Here is a 21476-nt window from a genome sequence, read left to right as displayed (position 1 = left end):
CTGGCTAGTGAGAAAGGAAGGGCAGCCGGTTTTTGGATAGAAAGGCACAGAGGCAGGGAAGTCAGCGAATGCAGAAAATCGCCAAAGATCTTCGTACAACATGCAATCACTGTAGGCACACCTGTCGGGAAATTCTTGAGACCCAACAAAATTAGTCTCGCGGGACCACTCAAGCCGGGTGGACGTGCAAAAGAAGTCACCACTTCAACGGGAACGTCAGCCGGAACAAAAAGAACGTCAGCCGCAAATCCCTTCGTCCAAGCCGAAAAACGGTTGATAGGAATCCACCGTTTGGAAATTTTCAAATTTGAAAAGCTAGGGGATTGCGGAACTGACGGCCAAGTGTTACTCCGGGCTTGAAAACGCTTTCGAATCTGTTTATGAGGGTACCGGAAAACAGTCAGAGGAGCCGCAACAACAGTTTTAGACGGAGGAGAGGGTAAGTTCCTAAGAGAATTCATAGGCCTTGTGATGTTAGGAACCATGGCTTGAATTTTGATAAAGAAAGAAAGATTGTCGACTAAGATAAAAACGTGATTAAGAATTGCAGAAGCAGGGGGAGTTGCAATTTGAATACGAATAAAGATGCAATCCTGACATACAAAAGAACTCCAATCCAACTCACAAAAAGAGCCCCATAAAGAGGCAATCTTTTTAATGGCTTCCAATTTCCAAATTTGTAAAGGGATACCCCACAACTTAATCCAAACTAAATTCTTGGGGGCCAAGGACCCATGATCCGAGGGTTTCCAACGATCAAGGGAAAGAAGCGAGCCACGAATTCGAGAGAACCGAACATGCAATGCACGAAAAACATCTTCAATCGACTGTTCCCTATTACCTTAGTGTCAGGAGAGTAAGACAGCCCCCAGGCCCTCCTACTCCAGTCATCGAGGCTTAAGAAATCCAAATGGCTGGAGAAAATGAACCTGAAAAAGAATTATAATTCGTCTCCATGTGAATCACCTGTTGCACAATCTGAAGAAATTAAATAAAATAACATCTAATTTTCTTATTGTAACGACCATTACACAATAGCTTAACAGCCATAACAGGCACGTCGTTTGAAATTTGAAAAAGACGTGCGTTATATCTGTTGTTACGCCCTCTACATAAGCTCCTTATTTTCAAAAACATTGCTGCAAGTTCCCTTATAACACCATCATTTTTTAATTTTTTAATGAAAGTTTAATTGATGAAAAGTCCTTATTGTAACGCCACCATATTTGTTACTTTTTAAACAATAGCATTATAACAGTATTTTAATATTTTAGATAGTTTTATAGGGATGAAGTTCCCTAGCCATAATTGGAATGAATTCAAGATGTCATGTTGAAGTGACCTACCGCGTTAACTACTTGGTCTTGAGCTCTTTTCTATTTTAATATTTTAATTACAATTAACCATTCCTATTTTTATGCCAATTAAAACAACAATATATTGCAGTATCCATTTTGATGGCTTAGAGAATGTGTTGAAGTCTTCAATTTTAAATGTTTACGTAGAAATTTATCATTTCTTAGTCGTAAACTTGAAATTGTTCGTTATTTCTCATCATCCCCCGCAATGTCCAAATAGTCATTCGTTGGAACACTGCTCTCACATAAAGCTTTTACTCTTTCTTCTTTCTTCTTCTTCCTTTTCTTTTCTTTTCTTTACTCATCCTTTTTTTTTTCTTTTTTTTCTTTTTTTTTTTTTTTGTGTAATTTAGGGAAAGACAATCCTCTACCTATTTTTTTTTATAGATTAAGGAGTTATTTTTTTTAAGGCGTCAATGGGTGGTGTCAACAGGATTGGAAACCACAATGTGGTAAGTAGGTATGGGGTTGCTACCACTACGACCTAGCCCTTCTTTTAGGTTTAAAAAAATGGATCGGTGACTCGAATCGGTCACACTCATGCCCATGTTGGATTGGGGAATCGGTGGATTGGATCGAAGAATCAGCGGAATCGACAATTTTGTCCCCAAAATTTTTTTAAAAAATCATTATAAATCTCTAAAAATAGTGTTCTTTTAATTTCTAAAAAAATTTAGGAGTGGTCCATTATGTATTTTCATTACCTTATAAAAATAGATGAATACTGAGATATTATTTTCATGTCTGGATGTCGGTATAATTATTAATTGTAATATAGTATTATAATATAAGTAATGATCCTATGAAACCCTCCCACACCTATGTGTGTAGGACCCCAAAGGAGCACCATTAAATTTGGCACAAATATCTAGAAAAGTCAAGTCTCACACCCATGTGATAACTTTTCTAAAGATATGTGCCAAATTTAGTGGTGATCCTTTAGGATCCTATACACATGGATGTGGGAGAGTCTCATATGATCATTACTCTTATAATATTACATCAAAATAATTTTAAAATATTAAAAAACACTTTCATATTATAAGATTAGAAAAATAATTTCCCATATAAAGTGAAATTAGTATCACATCAAAGTATCAAATATTTATTTACTCATCCAAAATTGTGCTCAACATTAATGGGTTTTGCTAGGCTACACCATTTGGTGGTGTAGACTCTTAAAGTGGTCAACATTTTTTTGACACTAAAATGCCCTTGAATTGGAATACAAAATTTTTCATTGTAGGGACATTTTTAGCCATTTAGAAAGGTAGAATGGATATGGTTTTAAGAAATAGTAGCATTCTATTAGTAGTTAAAAACAATTAATGCATCTTGTGGGTGATGTCACATACTATATCAGTGATGTCATTGTCCACTATCGTTAATAAATACTTTTGTTTCTATTAGGAATTTCTAGTTTACCCTTGAATAATTACTTAAAATACCTCTAAACAAAAAGTTACTATACTATATAATAAGGGTATTTAAATGTCTAAAAATGTTGAGCATTTTAAGAGTCTACACCATAAGTGGTGTAGCCTAAAAAAACTCATATATTCTATATTATACGTTGAAATTATTGGTTTATAACATTATGTCTTATAATTATTTTATTATACAAATAAAAATAACCGGTTTGGATTAAATTGCCTAATCTTCCTCTTATTTTCTGGGAGCCGCTGATTCTATTTCGTATTGCGTCGAGTGTAGGAAAGCCCATTTTCATGGACTAACCTACAAAATTGTAAACACGGGCGGAGCCGAGGACTTGTGTTTCAATGGATGTCAATAATCCGTGCTTAACGTAGGAGTGGTTCGATATCCTGGGCAAAGAGTACTGCCAAAAGATTGTATAGAACTAGTCACATGTCGGACTTACGTCGTTCATCTTTCGTTTCGAAAAATACATCAAAGATCAAAGGCTTTCAAAGAAAGACATGAAATGGTAGTGGCTCAATTATTGTGTAACCATCGGGAGAAGAAGGATGAAAAGTCGTCAAGGGAAGAACCCAGATGAGTTATAAAAAGAAGGAAGTGTTGTCTGCTCTTAACACTTTTCAGGTGCTATCCGAGGATGTAAATGCCTCTGAGTTGGGGATCGGGAGGTACATGATCAATTGGGTCTGGTGCAAATGGATGAAGGTTTGAATGATGTAGCACCTGATACTATATGTATGGACGAGGCTAATACAAATGTTGATGATTTTCCTGAAGAAGTAGAGGGAGTGGTAACTACTGAGGTTAATAGCTTGCATGACTTGCATAATGTGATAGAAGTCCAGGAGTCGGGTGGTTGTGATGAAGGAGGAGAGATCTTTGAGATGTTGTCTTCTATCAATGGCGATGATGAACTTCTAACTTCGGGTACCCCACCCTCTAACGAGCGCATTAGTGTGCAGGAAGAGGTTCATGGGGAGTCCCAACTGATAGATCTAGCAGGCGAAGTTTTTTTATTTGCATGGCAAAGGTACAATTGATTGTGCAATCAGGGTTGATGAAGGCATCAAGTAGAATGATGAGGGATCATTGCCTCCTAAAGAGTTATATCCAACACTGCATGTCCTAGATGGAGTGGATAAGGTGAAAGGCCCTAGTAAGCGTGTGCAAGATCTTACTTTTGGGGACGGGTTGAATAAACCTATAACCCGGTCTCAAATGAAGGGATCTCCAGTAATTATTAGTAGCAAAAAGGAGGCTCTTAAGGCACATCATCTCCCAATGTCCATAAAATGTGAGGTTTCCCTTACTAAGCATTCAAAATCTTAAAAGTTTTTATGTCTGTTGTTGCTTGGAATGTAAGGGGTCTTAGAGGACCAGGTAAATTTTCTGATATTGTTTCACCTAGACACCAGCAAAATATTGGTATTTTATTTCTTTTAGAGACCATGTTGCCTGGAGAGTTGAATAGAGTGTACTAAAAAAAATTGGGCTTTTACAGTAATTTCCTTGCAAATAAAATCAATGACAGATCCAGAATTATGATGCCATAGAACCCATTGATATATTAAGTTAATGTATTGGGTGTTAATGATCAAATGATAACAGTAGAAGCCACTAGAATTTGTAATGGTCGTGTGGATGTAATTTCGAGGGTTTATGCATTTAATTCAATATCTCGGAGAGCTTTGTTGTGGAATCATATGCGAAGTATGGGGGCAGTTATATCAGTGCAGCTCGGAAAAAAATGGGAAGAAGTAGCTCGTTACCATTAGATTAGAGTGACTTTGCCCAAGTCATGACAGATTGTGCTTTATCTGACTTGGGGGTAGTCATAACAGATTGTGTTTTCTTGGTCTAATAGCCAGACCAACAAGGGGTATATAAGGAGCATATTAGATCGCGTAATGACAACCATTGATTGGGTCTTGGCTTTTCTGAAATCTAAGGTCGAGCTTCTTGATTGGGTCTTGGCTTTTCTGAAATCTAAGGTCGAGCTTCTTCCTAAAAGGAATTCTGATCATTGTCCGCTAATGGTATCAGTTTTTTACGAAGAACCAGTTGGTCCAAAACCATTTAAATATTTTTCAAAGTAGGAAAAACATCTTGGCTTTATGGACACGGTCTATACATCATGGCAAGTTAGAATTGGGGGTACGGCCATGTTCAGATTTATGACTAAATTAAAAAGATTGAGGGTGAACTTGTGTATATGGAATAAAGAGTTCTTTGGTCATGTTAATGAATCCATTGTAGTTGTCAGAATTAAACTATCTTCTTTACATGATAGCTTAAGTTCCGACTTTTTTAATTAGGCATTGATGTTAAAAGAGCAAGAAAATACTCAGAGGCTTCAAATGCTCTTGGGGCATGAGGAGAGACTATAGAGACATAAATCTAGGTAGAATTGGCTTAAGGACGGAGATTCCTATACCAAGTTCTTCCATCCTTCTACTATGATTCGAAGACGAAATGATAGGATTATATCATTGAAAGATCATAATGGGGACTCGCTAGCTTCTGAGGAAGATATTGATAGGCATATGATCAGTTTCTTTGAGAACTTGCTTGCTCATGAAAGTGATATTGATACGAGTCAAACAGATCAGTTTCTTCCTCCATGTTTATTATTTTTGGATCAGATGGTAAAATTGGATGAACCAGTCACTATGGAGGAGATTAAAGACGCTATCTGGGACATGCAAAGTGAGAGTACCTCTGTCTTTTAATAAGAATTTCAATTTTACCTCTTATAAATATGACAAAAGTTCATCTTGCTTTTTAGTGATATTTAAACAAACATCCTTCTTAATGAGCAAGATATCATAAAAATACATTTTTTAAAAAAAGGCATCTCATTTTTAGTAAATCTACCCATCATAGCTCACACTAACATTAACCATTGTAATTTGAAAGATTGTGAATTATAGATTATCCTATATATAATATATGAAGGTTATATATATTAATATATATTATTTTATATATGTTTTTCATTTTTTTGTGCAAATCTTCTTATTAGTCTTAAAATGAGAAAATTGATAAATTCTTTCTCAAATCTTCTTATTATCTATTTACATATTCTTGTTAATTGTTAGCTAATAAGTAATTTTTAGTAAGTTTCTGGTATATATTTTTAGGTAATTTGTTAGTTTTTACCAATTTTTTTATTTTTTCTATATATAATCTGTAGGGTACAGATCCTCCAAACAAATTCCAGGTCCATATTTTTCCAGATATTTTGGACACGGTTAGGTCTAGGTCTACCCATTCCCACTTGGAATCTCACCTCTAATCAAGCAAAACATATATCAACAAGTGAAAAGCGTCAATTCGCCCTTAAGATCGTCCATATGTTTGGTGCATTAATAGCTGAAGGAGCATGACAAGAAACTTAACCAATAATGTCTGAATAATTGAAGGAGCATGTCAAGAGCCTTGGCCAATAGGAAAATGCATGAATTCAATCAATCGCACATGAGTTAGTGAGATAAATCATAGGACAAATTAGCACCTTTCAACTTTTTACATCGTAACCTCTTTGTAGAATTAGTTCCAAAATCTATTTCGGATCACATCATCATCAAAGCTTTTTTTCTTTTTGTTTTTTTGTTTTTTTTAAAGTTATTTGGGGTTGGCTACTTACAGTCCTATACATAGCCATTCATAAGTCCAGCCCAGGGGCCCCTATCCAACGTCGTGAGTCCTTTACCTAGGGAATTCTATCTAGGCGTTGGCCTGACATACAATTTATTTTACAGCTTCTAGGGTTGTGAGTTTATTTAGCATTGTGAAATAGCTTGTTAAGGCTGAAAAATCGTTCACAATGGTAAAGGTTGTTTTAAAAGAAAAAGTGCATCTTACCCAAACATGAACAATTGTTTGATGCAGGCTCGACCGCATTTGTACAATATGCCGTCTATAGGTATAAAACATCCATCTTAATGGGGGATGCAAATACGTGGCCTATCTAAAAACAATTGAAACTAACGGCTCAAGTATTTTTTTAATAGAATTATTATTTTTAATTTTCAAAATTTATTTATTTTTTCATATTCATGATCTCCGTGTTAAAGATTATAAATTCTCTAAAAATTAAGATCAAATTCTATTTCAAAAATAAATTTATTAAGGAACCCCCATCTCGGCATGTGCGGGCTTGGCCGCATGCTAAACGTGTCCCCCCAACAATACCGAGTAAAAAGGAAAAGTAGAGGCAAAATGGAGAAAAACTGGGGTTATATTTCAAAAAGGGATTGTATACAATGAGATCATTCACCTTTTATACAAGGCGGTCACAATTACTTACAACCATTCAATTTGAAAATTGATAGCTTGGATATGTCACAAAATTCGAGAAATTATCTTTTGAAGTTTAAGCTTGGTCAATGAAATAATTGTAGCCACCTAATTTCACATCCAATGGTCAATATTAACATGACCACCTTGTACCAAAAGTAAATGGTCTCATTCTATACTTTTCCTTTCAAAAAACAAGGTTTATTTCTTTTTATAGAAAGGGCGTTCTTTCCTGCATAAGCTGCTATTTCAGCTATTTCTATTGCAACAGACGGGATCTCCATTCTTTCAACATTATTTTATTATAAAACTTAAAATCATTTATAAAAGTGGTTAAAATTTATAAAGGAAATGACTGCCCTCATTTTCACTTTCAGACCATGTTTTACACCTATGGCCATGGCCTTCATATAACGTCACGACGAGAGAGCAATTGTCGTATATCGGCTATTTATAAAGGTCGATACTGGTGTTTATTTACCAAGGATTATATTTTTCCAAGAAAAACTTTAGCCACCACGAAAGTAGAATGTCTGTTTACTCCATCGAGTAAAACTCCATGGAGAATTAAGACCCTAAATTTTGAGGATGTAATCTCTTCAAAACCTTAATAAAAGTTTTTTTCAATTGTACCCTCGATACACTTTTGGTGCTGGTTTTGGTGGTGTGGTTAGAGATTATCAGGGTGTAGAAGGAGAACTACAGCAAACCAAGTAGAAATGTTAGCTATCCTTCAAGGTTTAAAGCTGTTGAACGATCGTTGTGATCAATCTGCATAGTTGGTGGAAGGGGATTTTTTTAATATTATCAATTAGATGTCTGGGGTCTAGTAAGCCACCTTGAAGCTTGAGAAGGTTTTGGTTGGAAGCTTTGGATATTTGTGGTAATAAAGTTGTGGCTTTCAATCATGTTTTTAGGGAAGTGAATGAGAGGGCAGACTCGCTTGTTAAGGATGGAGTGTTTGTCCGTCTTTGTTGCCCAATTCCTGATTCTTTTAATTGTTGTGTTTATCATCCTTTCATTGTAATCTCTGGGTTATGGAGTAATAAAGTATTTGTGATCTTGTCAAAAATATAAAAATAAAAAAAATTGTACTCTTGATACACTTAAAAAAAAATAAATGAGTTACTTACATATGGCCCTTAAATAAGTTAAGAAAATACAAGTCGCTCTCTTTATATCCGAAAATAATGATCAAGGTCGGTTAACGATTTTTTTTTTTTTTGACAAAATTACCCCCTCGATCCAAGGATCCATGGACTGCATTTTTTTAAAAAAAGAACTTAAAGTTGTGGTTCGAGGATGTCATTCTCATACCGCTCCTTTTTTTTTTTTTTTTTTTTTTTTTTTCAAAATTTAAGTTGCAGTCCGAAGATGACATCCTCAAACCAAAAAGTAATTTAAAAAAAAAAAAAATTACGTTGACCGACTTTGATTGTAATTTTTGAAAATAAAAGGAGCAACTCATATGTTTTAACTTATTTAAGATTCATGCATAAATAACTCAAAAAAAAAGACGCCTCAAGATTGAGTAAAGACCATCCAATTTTCAAAATATATTATCTAAGTATTTCACATTTGTTATGAGAATAATCATCTAATAATTCTTAAATAGTTTTCCAAATATCATAATGAAATTTTTTTTCTCAATTAAGTCTTCTAACCGAAGGCAGTACACAAGCTCTAAACTTAAAAAATGAGGTGGAAGCTTTAAATACGTAAGTAGTAAATACAGGTGCTCCAAACTTCAAAAATGAGGTGGAGGCTTTAAATACGTAAGTACTAAGTACAGTATGTATGGACTCAAGATGATGCCCCTGTGGGACATGGACATGACGTTTTAAGTCGATAGACTTCATTTGTTGTTATATTAGGTGTCAGTGTTTGTATTGAATGAGTTCTCCCTATTTGAATTGGCACGGTACGCCACGTTCTTATATCTGACCCACCATGGGAGAAATAAATGTCCAATTTGAATAATGAACAAGGAATTGGGTGGAACAATCCAAGAGACATAAATTTAGGATTTGACTTGACTAGATTTGGAAATTGTGAAGTCCTTCCAAACAAGTTTTTGTACCACTAAGCCGCCTCCACACTATATAAATGTAGCATGTGTATGCCTACCCATAACATATTGGGACTTACCAATAACAATTTTAAAATATTTCACTATGGTTTCTTCAAGCAACTATTGGCTTTGGTTTTTGGGTATTATGGCTACGGTTGGGCTTCTTACAAACCACCTACAAGAAGCAGGTGAGATTGCTTATGTTTATTTTTTTTATATATGTCTATGTATGCATGTCTGGATTGTAAAGACCATTTATCTTTGGGTGTGGTTTTTATAAGGTTGTAAGTTTAAACAATCCAATTAAGGCACATTACCAAATTTTATCATAACATAAAATTTTGGTGTAAAAGTCCTAGTATTATCTCAAAATCTATTTTCATGTTTAATTATAAAACTTTAAACTCCAAAAATACTTAAAATCAAGTAGATCTATAAACATTTGAAAATCTTGAAAATGGATGGTCTAAATAATGTGTTGCAAGATGCACTATTTCTGACAGTCAAAATCTGTTTTATTTTTTCATATATATACATCTCGATGCCGAGATGATCAATTAAAGGGTTTTTCAACATTGAAACCACCTTTTTCCATGGATTTTTGAGGTGCATCTTTGATTCAAACTTTAAATAAACTTTTCCCTTTATCTTTTAGGTACGACATCACAATTACTACCTTATTGGGACGCCCATTGTGTTATATCATTTCTATCTTTTAATTCCTAGTGGATGATAATCTTTTCTTTCTAGATCTGTTCGGGTGGGCCAAAGTTTTATTATTTTGTATGGGGATGGGGAAGAGGGGATCTGGTTTTTTAGTTGGGATCCAAAGCTTGGACAAGGTTCCAGGCCATTAATATTGGTAAGCATTATTTGGTCAAGGGTCCAAACGTCCGTTTACTTTACTGGTTCAAAGATAGGAATTGAACTTTAGATACAGTGGTGACAACATCAACTGCTTATCTTTCGCGCAAGCCCATACTCCCAAATACAAACTTCATAATCAAATAAGCTGAGGTTCCAAACATAGTTCCTGAGAGCACCCAATTAAGGTGGCGCTCCCGCTCCGGAACCTAGCTGGCGTTCCATGACTGGGATCTCAACTATAACTCGTTTTAAATTTTTCAAGAGTTGGCTCCGATTTATAGGATTATTGATCCCATGCACAAAGGATCTCGATCTTACTGTTGCACGAAACACATTCCTTAAAATTGTAGATCTCGTTCTTGAATAATTAGATCCTTGCTCTCGGAATTTTAGGAGAACGATCCTTACGTTCTTGCAATTCCATCCCTATGTTCACGGAACTTCGTAAAGGAAACTTTTTAAATAAAATTAACTTTTAAAATAAACTAATTATATTATAAGCCAAATTTAATAGTGGAGTTTTACAAGGGGAGCGTGGACAAATCATGGACAGAACGTGATCCTTCCTTGAACGAAGCTCGATCTTTTCCAATCAGAGACACAATCATTCTTAACTGGGGGTACGATCCTATTGTTGATGGGAGTGCGATCCTAATAAATATAGGTCCACAATCCCATTTGACATGGAATGCCGACCTATTAAATAAGGATCTACATCCCGATGTATTGAGAATGCGCTCCTTGTTCATATAAGATCTCGATCCACTACTTTTACCCTCACTGGAACTCACTCTCCGAGCTCCGGAGCTTTGGGTAGCCGTCGATCCGATGCTCCCGGAACTGGAGTCGTTCCCACTCCAGTAACTATGGATCCAAATATTCGACAAAATCTCCTCTCTCTCTCTCTCTCTCCTACGAGAAGGACCACTCTCCTTTCCACTTTTATTTTGGGGCAAATGTCGCATAAGTGCCTAACATATTTGATTGGAACCGACAAGCAAAATTTACACAGTCCAAGCAGTTGTTTGAACAAGTTAATGGTATTGTTTTTTATCAAAGTTTTATTTTACTCCTCACACAAACCGGGCTGAAAAGCAAAGTTTTATGACACATTTTAGTACAATATCACTTCTTATATTATATTAGAGATTTTTATTTTTCTTATATTATATTAGAGATTTTTATTTTTCTTATATTATATTAGAGATTTTTATTTTTCTTATATTATATTAGAGATTTTTATTTTTATTTTTCCTTTCAAAAGACTCAATATCAGTCGGCAACATGACAATATGCAGAAGCCCCAATATGGTCACAAAGCATGTGAAGCACTAAGAGGACTTTTAGGCTTTCTAGGCACTCGTGTGTTCGTTGCAAATGTCTTATCCTTCGTTCATTTTGACTAGAAGTTCACAACTAAAGTACTAAAACTTTTTATTCCCATTGAAGCACAAAATCTGTTTTTTTTTATATACATTTTATTTAAATTGTTGTTGTTTAAGTGCTTTTTGACCCTCCATTGATCACGGAAATGTTTTATACAAGTAATTTTCCTATGTTATCTCATTTATTAACTTATTTTGACTCATGTCAATAGTGAATATATATATTGCATTGAATCATTATATATATATATATGAGAGAAGATACTACAAAATACCTATAAGAAAAAAATGAACAATGATTTCGCCTACCTTCATCACCATCCAAAGTTCATCGTACGATCATGATTTTTTGGTAGTATTTCATTTTTTTTTTACAAATTAGAATGATTTGAAGTTTAGAGCGTGTGATCATAAAAAATAGGAGAATCTACAAAAAATATCAAAAAAATATTTTACATGAAATAAATTGATTAAAGTACCCTCGAAATGTTTCAGGGGTATTTTGGTCAATTTATTTTTAAGAATTATTTTTTTTAATATTTTTATTAGGTGCACCTCACTAAGATATACACACGCGTTTAAATTTCAGATCATTCTGATTTATAGAAAAAAATAAAAATTAAAACACTACCGGATAACTGTGACCATGCCATGAACTTTGGATGGTGATAAGGGTCAGCGAAATCACTGTTCATTTTTTCCTGTAGCCGTTGGAAAGACTGATATATATATATATATATATATATATATATATATATATATAAAAGCTAATATTAAGTTGTTTCCTAAAATGAATTTTTAAGTTATACTCCAAATCCGATCTTGATTGGATGGTTGAATATATATTATATATAAGCACATATTCTCCTCCTCCTCCTCTTCTTCTTCTTCTTCTTCTTCTTCTTTTTTTTTTTCTTTTTTGGTTTTTTTAGTGTATTTTTTCATCACCTTATTCGTTCAACACAGACCTGCACCTCACTGATAGGAATTAGGAATGATGGTTAACAGGCCCACAACGAGTGGAGTTGTCTTGTATTTTACTACAAATTATTGCCGAAGCCACTTAACCTTGTTTTACCCACTGTACCTTTTCATTTCCAATTGGAATGATTTCGATTTAAAGTTGAGAAGATGTCCCTATTGAAAAGACAGAATTTGCATTCTCAAGTAGGAAACCCTGCTCTAGCCTTCAAAACACTTTGCATAAATCAAATGTTTTAAAATGCAGCAAATTCTGAATTTGGATTGAAATTTTGGATGGGAATCAGTCAGGACACAGCTGGTTCTGCGACAGTACAGGTGCTGCCTTAGTTTCCTCCTGAAACCCTGTTTATATTTTTCTCTTTATCTGAAGCTTATCTAACGATTTTTTAGATCCCCTTAAATTCCCACCCTATAAATCCCTATTTTAATTTTAATTTAATTTTATTTATTTATTAAAGTTTTTTGGATCACTGGTACGGACTGATCCGGGCCCAATCCCCATCATTGATATCCAGTATAGATCTATAAGTGAATGATCTGCCCCGCCGATCCAGATTTTGGAACACCAGTATAACTTATTTTGTTATAAATCAATGAAAATTCAGTGAAGATTATAAGGGGGAAAACAAACTACTTTTAACCCTTAACTAGTGTACGGTCAAGTGTTACGGTGATGGAAGGGCGACTTGTGCTGTTCCGAAAGTCCTTCGACATCATCGAGAGTCATCCAAAACTCATGACCTAATTTTTTCGAGGATTATTTACAAGGAGACAATTTATCTTTTGTACATAGAAGTCACAAACATTCTTGTCTCTTAAATTTCAAAATGAGTCGTTGTAAGAGTGTCACTGAATAGACACAAAGTTTAAAAAAAAAAACACATTCTCGTACTCTGTGACTTACTCCAAGCCATCCGGTTTGACATCTAATGAGTGGGAATGGTTGTAACTTCCATGTCCAAAGATAAATGGTCTCTTTGTAGTCAATCCCGAATATTAAATAGTTAAATATCAAATGTATTCGAAATTTTTGAAATAGTTTGTGGTTTTTTAATGTATTTGATGAGAATAGAAGCCTAAACCTTAACTGGAGCATAAATGATGATACTACCACGACCCCAATCCCATTTTAAAAAATGTAAGACTTTTACCATGATAAAAGACAACTTATTGCGAACTCGACGGGTTTTAATTCTTCTGTGCTTGAATAACATATGAAAAGTTACACCCAGGGGTTAACCATTGGTATCTTCTGCGTGTAGTTTCAAGTGAAATTAATCACAATCAAAACAAAAGGGGTTAACCATAGACTGACATTTCTAAAGTGTGTGGACCTTGCGACTACTGCTTTAGTTGTTCAGGTCCAAAGTAGAAATTTAGATTTGTTGAAAATAGTCAAAATCAATACCTACGTTGAGCTAGCTGTTTTTTATTTGTTGAACTTGCTAAACATAGTTGACAACTTTTTTGTAAATGTATTTTGAGAATGGGCTCTAAGCATAGGTGGTGGTGTGTCATCGTGCTGTATTGGGTTCCACTCTTTCTAGGCCCCAATTTACGTTAAAAAATAAATAGAAAAATATTTTTAATCTAATATTGACTTTTTCTCTTCTTTTTAAATCCAATCAAATCTTTCGGCTCAATTGAATCGATTTTGACTAGACTAACTAGTCCAATTCCAATAATAGCACGGGTCCATCATATGTTGACAACTTTATAGACACATGAATCCTAAGTATATCAAGGAAATGTATAAAATTAGACCATTTATTTTTTATATAAGAAGGTCACAATCATCATTATCCATTAGATTTGAAATCAGATCGTTGATGATATGTCATTATTTGGGCACACAGTCCAAAATAAATTTTTTCAAACATTGTGACACACTTTCATCTACTAGACGTCACATCCAATGGCTAAAAATGACAGTGACCTCTTTATACAAAAATAAATAGTATCATAGTATAAAATCCCTCATATAAACAAAACAGTTTATATTAAGTCGAGGCTCTAAACAATCAAATTATAGCCTACCTCAAAAATTTCACTAGAAGAGATTGTTTTGATGCCCAAATGTCCTCAAATTGATCATCTCGACATCAAGATGCATGGACATGAGGAGAAAATGGATTTAAAGTTTTGGAAATAGTATATTTTGTAATACATTTTTGAACCTTCACTTTTCAAGATTTTCAAGTTTTCATAGATATGTCAATCTACACTAGTTCTTAAGCTTTAAACTTTATAAATAAAGATGAAAATATATTTTACAGCTATCACAAAGATTTCCGGTGTTGAAACCACATTTCTTGACACTATTTGAATGTAGGCTCTAATTTGATTGTTTAGAGCCTAGGCTCTATACAAACCGCACCCTTATATAAAAGGTTTTCTAGTTTGTGTCCTTGAGCTTAAACATTTCACACCTTGATCATTGTGCATTTGTACGTCAGGAGCCCAAACCGTGGGTGCTTGTTATGGAATGTGGGCCGACAACCTTCCACCACCAAATGAAGTTGTAGCCCTCTATCAGTCCAAGGGAATCAAGAAGATGCGACTCTATGACCCCAACACCGCAGCCTTACAAGCCCTTCGAGGCTCTGGCATCCAAGTTATGCTCGGCCTCCCAAATAACAACATCCGGCAGGCCGCAACCGATCAGTCCTATGTTGCCAACTGGATCAGAACCAATGTCCAAGCATACCTGCCTGCGGTCGATATCCGCTACATTGCCGTTGGCAATGAGCTAATCCCTGGTGGTGATGCTGGTAATGTCCTTCCAGCCATGCAGAATGTATACAATGCAATAAGGTCAGCAGGCTTACAAGACAGGATCAAGGTTTCCACTTCTGTTGCCACCACTGTGATAGGCACATCTTTTCCACCATCCGCAGGCGCGTTCTCTTCCCAATCTTCATCAACGATGACATCCATCATCCGTTTCCTTTCCAGTACCAATGCACCACTGCTAGTGAATGTGTATCCCTATTTTAGTTACATAGGTAACATGAGAGACATTCGACTCGACTACGCGTTGTTCACTGCTAATTCTGATGTGGTAACAGATGGTCAATTTAGGTACCGTAGTCTCTTCGATGCGATTGTAGATGGTGTCTATGCTGCAATGGAGAAGGTGGGGGGAAGTGGGGTCCCGATCGTGGTCAGTGAGAGTGGGTGGCCTTCGGCCGGCGGCACCGCAGCCACAACGGGCAATGCCCAGACCTATAACTCAAAGTTGGTGCGACATGTGGGTCAAGGAACACCACGGAGGGCTGGCAGGCCCTTGGAAACCTATGTGTTTGCTATGTTCAATGAGAACAAAAAGCCAGCAGGGATTGAACAAAACTTCGGACTCTTCTTTCCAAACAAGCAGCCGGTTTATGATGTGAGTTTCCCTTAGAAAGTGAATATTACAGGCTAATTAAGCCTTGATGTAATGCAATAAATAAAAAGTCCACTGTTTATGGCTATGATATAAAAGGATGCATTAGCAAAATAAATAACTTATCTTTTGATCCCTTATCCTTCAATTGTTAATCTTGTTAAAAATTGCATAGGTGACTTACATAATTGAGGTACGTAGAAACAAATTATAGTAACTTTGTGGTTGAACGAGATTCTGTTAGTATTTTTTGTTTGAAAAATGCTCAAGTGTATTTCAAAACAACACTTTGGTTTTATTGTACTTTCCTAAAATAACTTTGTAGAGAGAGAAAGATGTGGGTTTGAGTCCCACATTGAAGATGAGAGAGCTTGTTGAGCTATATTTAAGAGCGCGCATTCCCATGTAATATACTCTAAGTATAAAAGAGAGAGAAGACGCATCTGTGAGGGCGTGGGAGCAAGGGTGCTTGATGGCGCACTTTGAACGTGTGGGTTGAGCTCGTGGCTCATTATCTTTTTGTTAGCCTCCTGTGGGACATCCAACAGTCATCTAGCTATTGATGAGATGGAGGATGGTAGCAGCCATCAAGTGCATGTAATTCAGCCTCTTGATGCTCTATAACAAGGGCCTTCCTATCCATACGATTTTGTCTTTTACAACACACTTTTGAGCTTCTCAATGCACATTTTCTTATGAATTCCAGCAAGCAAACCAGTGGGCTAACTCTTTACTCGATTTTCTCTCTTTCTCTATCTCCTGAGGACAAATTGCGAAGGGGGGGAAAATATCGTCTTGAGATAGTGCTTCTACGTGCTCGAAACAAGAAGAGTTCGAGCTTTCATTTTTGCAAATCGTACTATTTTTTGTCCCCATTTCATCCACCAAAACTCTAACAACTCAAGACGATACCATAGGTGATAGAAAGGAGAATGCCATGACTTTTTTGAAGGTCATGAATCACGATTTTACTCGACCCGAACGCTTCAACGGGCTGAATTTCATGAGATGACAACAAAATGTTCTTCTTTTGCTTACTACTATCAAAGTGACTTACATAACCACCGAGTCAATGCCTGCATCGCCGCCACCATTGGATGACTCCACCGATGAACAAATTAATCATACAAGCGATGGATGGAGGATGAATATATATGCAAGGATCATATCTTAAATGCCTTGACGGACCCGATCCATGACATGTAGGCATCCATTGCACAACGACAGAGCTATAGAAACTACTTAAAACCAAGTACCTCACATAAGAGTCTGGTAACAAAATATTTTTAATCTCTAACGTTTTATATGAGTTACAGCTTGTAGTCAATTAACTTAAGGATTGTGTGGATGAATATTTTCTAGTAGGCTCTATAATTCATAAGTTAGCTCCATCTTGGAGAGAGTACCAAAAGAAGATGAAACACAAGAAAGTTGATCTCGATTTAATTCAACTTCAAAGATTTCTTCGAATTGAAGAAGAAAATAGACTTAGGGAAAAGAAAGATGAATCAATTAATTTTCACTCTATGGTAAACTTTGTTGAGCAAAATTCAAGTGCTCATTTTAACAAGAAGTTTTTTTTCTAAGGTCCATAATGAAAATTATAAGGACCAAAACTCTATTGCCAATAAAAATAAAAATAAAAATAAAGCCGCTTGTTATGTATGTAAAAAGTCAGGACACTATTCAAGAGAGTGCCCACACAGGAAAGGGCTCAAAAGGGCTAGAGACCAAGTGAACTTGGCTACTGCAAAAAATTTTGTAACAATGGTCATTGAAGTAAATATGATCGATAAAGACAATGGATGGTAGGTTGATACCAATGCTACCATTCATGTGTTTAACAATCGATGCATGTTTAAGACTTTTGAACCGATGGGTGATGGTAATTCAGTTCAACTTGGAACCCAAGCTATGACAAATATGCTTGGAAAGGTGGAACTAAAGTTTAGTTTGGGGTGCTCACCTTAAAAAATGTGTACTACATACCAGATATGAAAAGAAACATTGGTTCATGATGTATCTTGAACAAAAAGGGCTTTAAAAAGGCCATTGGGTTTGACAAACTCATCTTGACAAAAAATGGTGTATTTATTGGCAAGGGATACTCATGTGATGGAATGTTCAAGTTTGATCTTGTTAATGAAATGAATAAGTCTTCTGCATATATTGTTACTTCTTGTAATGTATGACATAGTAGATTAAGACATGTTAATTATGTTTCTATTAAATCTTTGGTTAAATTAAGATTGATTTCTAATTATGATAAATTATCTACATAAAAATGTGAAGTTCGTGTACAAGTTAAAATTACTAGAAAACCATTTACTTCAATTGAAAGAAATAGTGACTTGTTAGGTCTTATACATAGTGATGTATTTGATTTAAACAATGTTCTTACTAGAGGTTGTAAAAGATATTTTATTACCTTTATTGATAATTTTTGAATATTTTCTTATGTTTATTTGCTTAGACATAAAGATGAGGCGTTTGAAAAATTTGAAGTTTTCAAAGCAGAAGTTGAAAATCAACTTAGTAAGAAAATCAAATTAATTAAAAGTGATAGATGAGGAGAATATTTATCAAATGACTTTAATGAATTTTGTGAAATTAATGGTATCATTCATCAAGTAACTGCTCCTTATGCCCCTCAACAAAATGGACCAGCAGAAAGAAAAAATAAAACTTTAATTGAAATGGTAAACGAAATGCTTATTTCTTCTTCTTTGCCATTAAATTTGTGGGGTGCAGCTTTATCATCAGCATATTTTATTTTATCATCAGCATATTTTATTTTGAATAGAATTCCATATTCAAAGTATGGACTTCCAAATCGTAAAAGAAATAAATTTGGTCATAGAACATCTAAATGTGTTTTTGTGGGATATTCTTATAATAGTAAAACTTATAGATTTCTTGATCTAAATGCTAACACAATAATGGAATCTAGATATGCTGATTTTTTTGAAAATCTCACTTGTAAAAATGAGTTGAATGAATTAAGTAGCATGCAAAATAAAATTAATCATGAAAATGATCATAATGTTGATGAATAACATATAGAAAATAGTGATGATGAAATAATAGAAACAAGAAGAAGTAAGAGAATTAGAGGAGATCCATCTTATGACTTTGGACTTGACATTTATATTTATCCTGCTGAAACTAATCAAAATAAAATTTTGAATTAATTACCTATAGTTTCAAATGTGGAGGAAGATCCTACATCTCTAAATGAAGCTTTAGCATCTCAAGATGTAATTTTTTAGAGAGAAGCTAGAAATAATAGAATGGAGTCTGTAATAACTAATAAAACTTGTAAATTGGTAGATCTTTCACCAAGTTTTAAACCCATTGGATGTAAATAGATTTTTGAAAGAAAAATGAATTCTAATGGTTCTATTAATAAATATAAAGCAAGATTAGTTGCTAAAGGTTTTAAACAAAAAAAAAGAATTGATTATTTTGAGACATGCATTTGTGGTAAGAATTGTTACTATTATATTGCTCTTAGCATTAGCCTCTACTAATCATCCAGTCATACATCAAATAGATGTAAAAACTGATTTATTGAACGGTACTTTAGATGACGAAATATACATGGAACAACCCAAAGGGTTTGAAATGTTAGGTTATGAGAATAAAATGTGTAAATTGGTTAAATCACTTTATGGACTAAACTAAGCACCTAAACAATGGTATAATAAATTTGCCCATGTATTGATGTCAAACGTTTTCGAGAGACATGAGGCTGATAATTATATATATAGTAGGAAAATAAATTTTTTATTTGTCATAATTTTTTATATGTAGATGACATGCTTATCTTTGACTCTAATCTAGAAATTGTGGAGGAAACTAAAAAGTTCCTCGCATCTAATTTTGATATGAATGACTTAAGAGAGGCTGATGTGATACTTGATATCAAAATAGTGAGAAAGAAAATAAATTAATTTGACTTAATCCCACTACATTGAGAAAATACTTAATAAATTGAGCATATTGATAGCAAGCCAATCTCTACTCCTATAGATCCTTATATTAAGTTAAAGAAAAATTCATGAGAGATGTATATTTCAACTTGAATATGTTAGGGTAATTAGTAGTTTAATGTATGCAATGACTAGCACGAGGCCTGATATTGCATATGCGGTTAGCAAACTTAGTAGATTTACAAGTTGCCTAAGTAAAAAGCATTGGGATGCTATATCTTGAGTATTAAGATACTTGGAAGGAACTATCAATTATGACATAATATATGTGGGTTATCCCAATGTGTTCGAAGTGTATAGTGATGCTAATTAGAATAATGAAATCCAAGATTCAATATCAGCATCCGGATAGATATATACATTAGCGGGTGGTGCAATATCTTGGGGGTTAAATAAGCAAACGTGTATTTCACTCTCTATTATGGAGTCTGATATTATTGCTTTAGATTCTGCCAGCAAAGATGTCGAATGGCTAAAGAATTTGTTATATGACATTCTCACCTGCAATAACAACATATTGTGAAAATCAAGCTACTATTGCGAGAGCTAGTAATGATATATATAATGGAAATTCTACAAATATAACGAGAGGGCATAATTCTATTAAAATGTTAGTTGGGGATGGAGTGATTAGTGTAGAATATGTAAGACCAAAAGGAAATTTGGCTTATCCTTTGACTAAAGGCCTTGCAAGGGATAACATTAGTAAGATATTAATACGAATGGGGTTAGAGTCTATTGGGTAATCATCTATAGTAGGAACCTAACTTAGTCTTTTGTAACCTCAAAATTCTAGGTTCAATGTGGTAAAAACAAACTATACGTATGATTAGTTTGGTCACTAGACAGAAAAATTTTGTAAGCACCCATTTTTAGAAAATCGATACGGTGGATAAATATAGTGATAACGTGTATGTTAGTAGGATGAATTATGCTCTTAATGTTGTCTACGGACTATATATATAAGTCGTAGTATTTTATATATAGGGGCACTCTGGATATACACACCTATGTAAGTGTGGAAGTGATGCCGCTTCTTATGAGATTAACTTGTCTCAAGAGCATTTATGAAATTGGGATATAAGCACAAGGCCCAAAACTTGCTCGCAGTTAAAAAGACACTAGAGTTGAATATTGTTTGTGAGTTATACTACTGATCTGTTAGATAAGCAACTTGGTTCAAAATTATACACTGCCACGGTACTTGATGGACTTTGTAATGTACACTCCACATGAAAGTTCAAATCGAAAGTTACTTTCATGGTATGCAAATATATGTTTCTTATGTTTTGTTTTGTTATTTTGAAATAGTGAAGGAAATTGTTAATATTTTTTGTTTGAAAAATGCTCAAGTGTATTTCAAAACAACATTTTGGTTTTATTGTACTTTTCTAAAATGCCTTTGTAGAGAGAGAAAGATGTAGGTTTGAATCCCACATTGAAGATGAGGGAGTTTGTTGAGCTATATTTAAAAGCACGCATTCTCATGCAATATATTCTAAGTACAAAAGAGAGAGAAGGTGCATGTATGCAGCACGCAAAACATATGATGCGTACGTGTACGTGCGTGTGTACAAGGACACTTGATGACGCACTTTGCACTTTACATGCTCGCATAGGCACATGAAGTGTCCCTCGCACGTGTGCCAGTTAGGCTCATGGTTCGTTATCTTTTTGTGAGCCTAGCTCGTAGAG

At 34.6% G+C, this 21476-nt stretch overlaps 1 protein-coding gene across 1 annotated transcript; it reads left to right on the top strand.

Moving 5' to 3' along the window:
* The first annotated feature begins 9228 nt into the window (after window positions 1–9228).
* LOC18433305 (glucan endo-1,3-beta-glucosidase) lies at window positions 9229–15907 on the top strand. Its single transcript, XM_006843399.4, has 2 exons — window positions 9229–9356; window positions 14861–15907. The coding sequence occupies exons 1-2, from the start codon at window positions 9272–9274 to the stop codon at window positions 15805–15807; spliced, it is 1032 nt and encodes a 343-aa protein (XP_006843462.2). The 5' UTR covers window positions 9229–9271; the 3' UTR covers window positions 15808–15907.
* The last annotated feature ends 5569 nt before the right edge of the window (window positions 15908–21476 follow it).

The sequence above is a fragment of the Amborella trichopoda genome, chromosome 1 (genome assembly GCF_054954075.1).
Source record: "Amborella trichopoda isolate Santa Cruz 75 chromosome 1, AtrichopodaSantaCruz75HAP2 v2.0, whole genome shotgun sequence".
Classification (NCBI taxonomy): domain Eukaryota; kingdom Viridiplantae; phylum Streptophyta; class Magnoliopsida; order Amborellales; family Amborellaceae; genus Amborella; species Amborella trichopoda.
The sequence above is the reverse complement of the archived record's forward strand: the minus strand, read 5'-3'. Positions and strand labels throughout refer to the sequence as shown.

Coding starts and splice junctions, on each gene's coding strand:
- LOC18433305 (XM_006843399.4), top strand. CDS start 9,272: ATGGTTTCTTCAAGCAACTATTGGCTTTGGTTTTTGGGTATTATGGCT. Junction 9,357..14,860: donor AAACCACCTACAAGAAGCAG/GTGAGATTGCTT, acceptor TTTGTACGTCAG/GAGCCCAAACCGTGGGTGCT.